Source organism: Oncorhynchus tshawytscha, unplaced genomic scaffold (genome assembly GCF_018296145.1).
Source record: "Oncorhynchus tshawytscha isolate Ot180627B unplaced genomic scaffold, Otsh_v2.0 Un_contig_4473_pilon_pilon, whole genome shotgun sequence".
Taxonomy (NCBI): domain Eukaryota; kingdom Metazoa; phylum Chordata; class Actinopteri; order Salmoniformes; family Salmonidae; genus Oncorhynchus; species Oncorhynchus tshawytscha.
In genome coordinates, this window is record NW_024609144.1 from 76,141 (window position 1) to 84,784 (window position 8,644).

Below are 8,644 nucleotides of genomic sequence, written 5' to 3' on the forward strand. Positions count from 1 at the left end.
GCACGGCCAAGTCATTCAAATTCCTGGTTGACAATCATCTCCCACAACCTCAAGTGGGAGGACAACATCACACTATTGACCAGGAAATCTCAGCAGATGATGTACTATCTTGGACAATTCTGGTTGGGTTCTACATGTCCATCATTGAGTCCATCCTCACCTCTTCTACCACCGTCTGGTTTGGGTCTGCGTCTGCCTGCTGCAAGGGACTGTAGCACGTAGTCTGATCTACGGTGAAGGCTGTCTCCTGCCCACCATCATGGACCTGTATGCCTCCAGAACAACGAAGTGTAGTCTGATCTACGGTGAAGGCTGTCTCCTGCCCACCATCATGGACCAGTACGCCTCCAGAACAACAAAGTGTAGTCTGATCTACGGTGAAGGCTGTCTCCTGCCCACCATCATGGACCTGTACGCCTCCAGAACAACGATGTGTGCAGGTCAGATCATCGACCTGTACGCCTCCAGAACAACGAAGTGTAGTCTGATCTACGGTGAAGGCTGTCTCCTGCCCACCATCATGGACCTGTACGCCTCCAGAACAACAATGTGTGCAGGTCAGATCATCGGTGTACGCCTCCAGAACAACGAAGTGTGCAGTGTCACGCCTCCAGAACAACGAAGTGTGCAGGTCAGATCATCGACGTGTACGCCTCCAGAACAACGAAGTGTGCAGGTCAGATCATCAGACCTGTACGCCTCCAGAACAACGAAGTGTGCAGGTCAGATCATCGACCTGTACGCCTCCAGAACAACGAAGTGTGCAGGTCAGATCATCGACCTGTACTCTCCAGAACAACGAAGTGTGCAGGTCAGATCATCGACCTGTACGCCTCCAGAACAAGTGTGCAGTGTGCAGGTACGCCTCCAGATCATCGATCATCGACCTGTACGCCTCCAGAACAACGAAGTGTGCAGGTCAGATCATCGACCTGTACGCCTCCAGAACAACGAAGTGTGCAGGTCAGATCATCGACCTGTACGCCTCCAGAACAACGATGTGTGCAGGTCAGATCATCGACCTGTACGCCTCCAGAACAACGATGTGTGCAGGTCAGATCATCGACCTGTACGCCTCCAGAACAACGATCAACTGTGCAGGTCAGATCATCGACCTGTACGCCTCCAGAACAAGTGTGCAAGTGTGCAGGTCAGATCATCGACCTGTACGCCTCCAGAACAACGAAGTGTGCAGGTCAGATCATCGACCTGTACGCCTCCAGAACAACGAAGTGTGCAGGTCAGATCATGGACCTGTACGCCTCCAGAACAACGAAGTGTGCAGGTCAGATCATGGACCTGTACGCCTCCAGAACAACGAAGTGTGCAGGTCAGATCATCGACCTGTACGCCTCCAGAACAACGAAGTGTGCAGGTCAGATCATGGACCTGTACGCCTCCAGAACAACGAAGTGTGCAGGTCAGATCATGGACCTGTACGCCTCCAGAACAACGAAGTGTGCAGGTCAGATCATCGACCTGTACGCCTCCAGAACAACGAAGTGTGCAGGTCAGATCATGGACCTGTATGCCTGCAGAACAACGAAGTGTGCAGGTCAGATCATCGACGACTTTGCCCACCCCGGACACCCCGTTTTTCAAAGCCTCCACTCTGGCAGACGGTTTAGGTCTCTGAACAGTTTCTTCCCCCCCCCGTGCTGTGGTCCTCATCAACCGGCCGTCGGGCTCATAGGGATTAAGTGACTTTGCATTGAGCCGATAGAGACCCACATTGGAGGTGTCTCTTATCAATATATTGTGCTCTATTTACTATCAGATTCAAAAATTATATTTAGCATCAAAATAGACATTATACAAAACTACAAATCCATGGCAGTTCCTGCACGTCATCTCTAGCAAACACCTTTACTAACAGGTATTGTGTCAATTTTAAACTTGCACCAGACAGTTCAGAGAATTGTCCATTTAAATACAATTTTGCCAAGGTATTCATTACTACATTTAGCTAATATTAGATAGTTCATCCAGAGATTCTTACCTTTGTCTCGATTCAGCAGTGTCATCTAGATCCTCATGGTATTTGCAGTTATTTATGATAGCCACATTAGCAGCTAATTACCATTTCATTTTTGGTGGGTAAAAAAAAAGTTCCCTTTTTCCTAGAGGGGTTAACACAGTTATCGTCAAGCCAGGGTAAGCCTAAGCCAGGGTAAACCTAAACCAGGGTAAGCCTAAGCCAGGGTAAGCCTAAACCAGGGTAAGCCTAAACCAGGGTAAGCCTAAACCAAGGTAAGCCTAAGCCAGGGTAAGCCTAAACCAGGGTAAGCCAGGGTAAGCCCAAACCAGGGTAAGCCTAAACCAGCCTAAGCCAGGTAAGCCTAAACCAGGGTAAGCCTAAACCAGGGTAAGTAAACCTAAGCCAGGGTAAACCAGGGTAAGCCTAAACCAGGGTAAGCCTAAACCAGGGTAAGCCTAAACCAGGGTAAGCCTAAACCAGGGTAAACCTAAACCAGGGTAAGCCTAAATAAACCAGGGTAAGCCTAAACCAGGGTAAGCCTAAACCAGGGTAAGCCTAAACCAGGGTAAGCCTAAACCAGGGTAAGCCTAAACCAGGGTAAGCCTAAACCAGGGTAAGCCTAAACAAAACACAGCCCTTATTTTAAGTGTTTTTCAAATCCCCGATGGGAGAAATAAATGGTGGAAAATAACGATTGGAACTATGTCCTTGTTTTCACTGCTGGTTTTATGGCAATTATGACTCATACTGCAATAATCTAGTACTGCACCTTTTAATCCCTGATTTCAATACTAATCTGTGCTGTAATACATTTGCACCATGTACACCTCCACACAACACTGTATATATTCACCATGGCAACATCCCTCCCTCCGCCTACATAGATACTGTATAGGTATAATCCACACTGTAACCAGCCTATACTCCAAATGGTTATGTTTAATGTTGACATTTTCGATACTGTTAATTCTGTATGATGTGTATAATATGAAGGCAACATGTAAAGTGTTGGTCCCATGTTTCCTGAGCTTTAATAAAATATCTCAGAAAATGCTCTATACACAAAAAAAGCGTATTTCTCGAAAGTGTTTGTGCACAAATTTGTTTTCATCCCTGTTTGTCAGCATTTCTCCTTTGCCAAGATAATTCCATCCACCTGACAGGTGTGGCATATCAAGAAGCTGATTCAACAGCATTCTCATTACACAGGTGCACCTTGTGCTGGGTACAATAAAAGTCCACATTAAAATGTGCACTTTTGTCACACAACATAACACAAGATTTGATGGAGCGTACAGTTGGCATGCTGACTGCAGGAATGTCCAGCAGAGCTGTTGCCAGATAATTTAATGTTAACTTCTCGACCATAAGCTGCCTCCAATGTCGTTTTAGAGATTTTGGCAGTACATCCAACCAGCCTCTCAACCGCAAACCACGTGTAATCACGCCAGCCCAGGACCTCCAAATCCGGTTTCTTCAGCTGCTGGAATGTCTGAGACCAGCCACCCGGACAGCTGGCGAAACCGATGAGTACTTCTGTTTGTAATAAAGCCCTCTTAAATTGACTGATTTCCTTTAATTAACTGTAACTCAGTAAAACCGTTGAAATTGTTGCATGTTGCATTTATATTTTTGATCAGTATATATTGTTTATTTCTGGCAGCATTTTCACACTAAGGAACATTCTGGTAAGTGTACTGGAGAATAAACATGATTCTGATTCTGTCTGTCTTCACACCTGTCTTTGTCTGCATCCCCAATGACATTCTTTTCCCTACATAGTGCACTGCTGTTGACCAGATTTCTATGGGTCCTGGTCCAAAGTAGTACACTAAAAAGGGAAAGGGTACAATTTAGGATGTACCTTTTGACATTTCTGAGGAGCACAGTAAACTGATTTCTTCTTTGATGTAAAGACAACAGGTAACATGCTGGTAGATTTCTCAGTGAGAGAAGTTCATTACAGGCTAAAGATGAAGTCTAATCCAATAGTCCAGTCCAGGAATATTGATTTAATATGAACTAAGGTTGTGGTTTTGAAAATATTAAATTGAGTAACATTGACTGATACGATTTAGCCAAACTTAACTAGCTTTATGTAATGGCATTAGAAAACAACTGGGCATCTGTAGATCGCCGTTCTGCCAGTCTTAGTTCCTCAAGATTAAAACATCAATAACAGGATGTAACACAAGGCCAACACAACAGTCAATGCCCAACCCAACACTATAGTCAATAACCAACCCAACACTATAGTCAATAATCAACCCAACACTATAGCCAATGTCCAACCCAACACTATAGTCAATAACCAACCCAACACTATAGTCAATAACCAACCCAACACTATAGTCAATAACCAACCCAACACTATAGTCAATAACCAACCCAACACTATAGTAAATAACCAACCCAACACTATAGTCAATGCCCAACCCAACCCAACACAATAGTCAATGTCCAACCCAACACTATAGTCAATGCCAACACAACACTATAGTCAATGTCCAACCCAACACTATAGTCAATGCCCAACCCAACCCAACACTATAGTTAATATCCAACCCAACACTGTAGTCAATGCCCAACCCAACACTATAGTCAATGGCCAACCCACCCCAACACTATAGTCAATGCCCAACACAACACTATAGTCAATGCCCAACCCAACACTATAGTCAATGCCCAACCCAACCCAACACTATAGTCAATGCCCAACCCAACCCAACACTATAGTCCATGCCCAACCCAACCCAACACTATAGTCCATACCCAACCCAACACTATAGTCAATGCCGAACCCAATGCCAACACTATAGTCAATGCCGAACCCAATGCCAACAATATAGTCAATGCCCAACCCAACACTATAGTCAATGCCCAACCCAACCAAACACTATAGTCAATGCCCAACCCAACCCAACACTATAGTCAATGCCCAACCGAACACTATAGTCAATATCCAACCCAATACCAACACTATAGTCAATAACCAATCCAATTCCAACACTATAGTCATTATCCAATCCATTGCCAACACTATAGTCAATGCCCAACCCAACACTATAGTCAATGCCCAACCCAACCCAACACTATAGTCAATGCCCAACCCAACCTAACACTATAGTCAATGACCAACACAACACTATAGTCAATGCCCAACCCAACCTAACACTATAGTCAATGACCAACACAACACTATAGTCAATGCCCAACCCAACCTAACACTATAGTCAATGACCAACACAACACTATAGTCAATGCCCAACCCAACACTGTAGTCAATGTCCAACCCAACACTATAGTCAATGCCCAACCCAACCCAACACTATAGTCAATGCCCAACCCAACCCAACACTATAGTCAATGCCCAACCCAACACTATAGTCAATGCCCAACCCAACACTATAGTCAATGCCCAACCCAACCCAACACTATAGTCAATGTCCAACCCAACCCAACACTATAGTCAATGCCCAACCCAACACTATAGTCAATGCCCAACCCAACCTAACACTATAGTCAATGACCAACCCAACACTATAGTCAATGTCCAACCCAACACTATAGTCAATGCCCAACCCAACACTATAGTCAATACCCAACCCAACCCAACAATAGTCCCTAACCCAACCCAACACTATAGTCAATGCCCAACCCAACACTATAGTCAATGCCCAACCCAACCCAACACTATAGTCAATGCCCAACCCAACCCAACACTATAGTCAATGCCCAACCCAACACTATAGTCAATGCCCAACCCAACCCAACACTATAGTCAATGCCCAACCCAACCCAACACTATAGTCAATGCCCAACCCAACACTATAGTCAATGCCCAACACAATGCCAACACTATAGTCAATGCCTAACCAGACCCAACACTATAGTCAATGCCCAACCCAACACTATAGTCAATGCCCAACCCAACACTATAGTCAATGCCCAGCCCAACCCAACACTATAGTCAATGCCCAACCCAACCCAACACTATAGTCAATGCCTAACCAGACCCAACACTATAGTCAATGCTCAACCCAACCCAACACTATAGTCAATGCCCAATCCAACACTATAGTCAATGCCCAACCCAACCCAACACTATAGTCAATGCCCAACCCAACCCAACACTATAGTCAATGTCAATGCCCAACCCAACCCAACACTATAGTCAATGCCCAACCCAACCCAACACTATAGTCAATGCCCAACCCAACACTATAGTCAATGCCCAACCCAACACTATAGTCAATGCCCAACCCAACCCAACACTATAGTCAATGCCCAACCCAACACTATAGTCAATGCCCAACCCAACACTATAGTCAATGCCCAACCCAACCCAACACTATAGTCAATGCCCAACCCAACCCAACACTATAGGCAATAACCAACCCAACACTATAGTCAATGCCCAACCCAACACTATAGTCAATGCCCAACCCAACAATATAGTCAATGCCCAACCCAACACTATAGTCAATGCCCAATCCAACCCAACACTATAGGCAATGCCCAATCCAACGCCACCATCCATTCAGGTTGCCCGTAACCCTTCACACTAATCTCTCTCTCTCTCTCTCTCTCTGTCTCTCTCTCTCTCTCACCTCCTCTCCTCAGCCGTCCTCCCCTCACCCCCCTCTCTCTCACCCCTCCTCTCCTCCTCTCCCCACCTGAATGGTGATCCTGTGGAACATCATTTATGTAAATGTAATTAGGCCAGAAACATGATAGTGGAACGCAGGGTGCCAACGGAAATTTATCACTGAGAACGCTTCGGCTCTAAACATTCAATTAAAATATTGAGTTTCGCCAGATTTAATCTAAGCCTAATAAATGACGACATGGTGGAAGGAAAGCAGGCAAGGGGTGAGTGGTACCGCATTACCACATCTGACTGGAGGAGGAGATAGAGGAGAGGTTGGGGAAGCCTACTGTAATGGTCTCCTAGATCCAGAGAGGGGAGAGGAGGAGGAGGAGGAGGAAGAGGGGTAGGAGGAGGGGGAGGAGGAAGAGGAGAGGTTGGGGAAGCCTACTGTAATGGTCTCCCAGATCCAGAGTGGGGAGAGGAGTAGGAGGAGGAGGAGGAGGAGAGGTTGGCGAAGCCTACTGTTATGGTCTCCTAGATCCAGAGAGGGGAGAGGAAGAGGAGAGGTTGGGGAAGCCTACTGTAATGGTCTCCTAGATCCAGAGAGGGGGAGGAGGAGGAGGAGGAGGAGGAGGAGGAAGGGGGGAGGAGGAGGAGGGGAGGAGGAAGAGGAGAGGTTGGGGAAGCCTACTGTAATGGTCTCCCAGATCCAGAGTGGGGAGAGGAGGAGGAGGAGGGAGGAGAGGTTGGCGAAGCCTACTGTTATGGTCTCCTAGATCCAGAGGGGAGAGGAGGAGGAGGAGGAAGAGGAGAGGTTGGGGAAGCCTACTGTATTGGTCTCCTAGATCCAGAGTGGGGAGAGGAGAGGAGGAGGAGGAGGAGGAGGAGGAGGAGGAGGAGGAGGAGGAGGAGGAGGAGGAGAGGTTGGCGAAGCCTACTGTATTGGTCTCCTAGATCCAGAGTGGGGAGAGGAAGAGGAGGAGAGGAGGAGGAGGAGGAGGAGGAGGAGGAGGAGGAGGAGGAGGAGGAGGAGGAGGAGGAGGAGGAGGAGGAGGAGAGGTTGGCGAAGCCTACTGTAATGGTCTCCCAGATCCAGAGTGGGGAGAGGAGGAGGAGGAGAAGGAGGAGAGGTTGGCGAAGCCTACTGTAATGGTCTCCCAGATCCAGAGTGGGGAGAGGAGGAGGAGGAGGAGGAGGAGAGGTTGGCGAAGCCTACTGTTATGGTCTCCTAGATCCAGAGAGGGGGGAGAGGAAGAGGAGAGGTTGGGAAGCCTACTGTAATGGTCTCCTAGATCCAGAGTGGGGGGGAGGAGGAGGAGGGAGGAGAAGGAGGAGGAGGAGGAGGAGGAGGAGGAGGAGGAGGAGGAGGAGGAGAGGTTGGCAAAGCCTACTGTAATGGTCTCCCAGATCCAGAGTGGGGAGAGGAGGAGGAGGAGAAGGAGGAGGAGGAGGACACACACACACTATACAGTGGTGGGAACCTCTGGACCAAGAGTGACCAGAGATGGACCATAGAGGACATGGACAGACGTCCAATTTCAATCTTGAGCGATCCGGCTGGAATCTCAGCCTAACTTTTGTTTCTACACCTTGACCTCTGGTTGAGAATGAATATAATACAACAAAATATATTTTCCCCCAAAAAATCCACATTTCCCGAGCTTACCATGAAAAGTGTTCATTTAGCAAGCGTAGTTGTGCCGGTAACATACAAAATGAGTTGGTTCCATTCGACAACAACCATACGGTGATTTGGGTAAATGTGTTCCACCCCACACCTTGTTCCTTCCTGCAGATCGCTATAGGGGACCTGTATGGCAGTGACACTGGCACCCTGTCACAGGATAACAAAACAACAAGCTTATTTTCACTGCATCTTCCACTTGTTTTTAGCAGGTTGGTGATGTGGAGTGTGTGTGTGTGTGTGTGTGTGTGTGTGTGTGTGTGTGTGTGTGTGTGTGTGTGTGTGTGTGTGTGTGTGTGTGGTGTGTGTGTGTGTGCGTGTGTGTGTGTGTGTGTGTGTGTGTGTGTGTGTGCGTGCGTGTGTGCGTGTGTGTGTGTGTGTGTGTGTGTGT

General features: G+C 47.2%; 1 protein-coding gene across 1 annotated transcript; it reads left to right on the plus strand.

Annotated features, from left to right (window-relative positions):
• Positions 1 to 259: 259 nt before the first annotated feature.
• LOC121844331 lies at positions 260 to 2,364 on the plus strand. Its single transcript, XM_042314323.1, has 4 exons — positions 260 to 783; positions 872 to 1,008; positions 1,151 to 2,282; positions 2,334 to 2,364. Exons 1-3 carry the CDS (start codon positions 260 to 262, stop codon positions 1,702 to 1,704), a joined length of 1,215 nt encoding a protein of 404 aa, XP_042170257.1. The 3' UTR covers positions 1,705 to 2,282; positions 2,334 to 2,364.
• Positions 2,365 to 8,644: the final 6,280 nt, after the last annotated feature.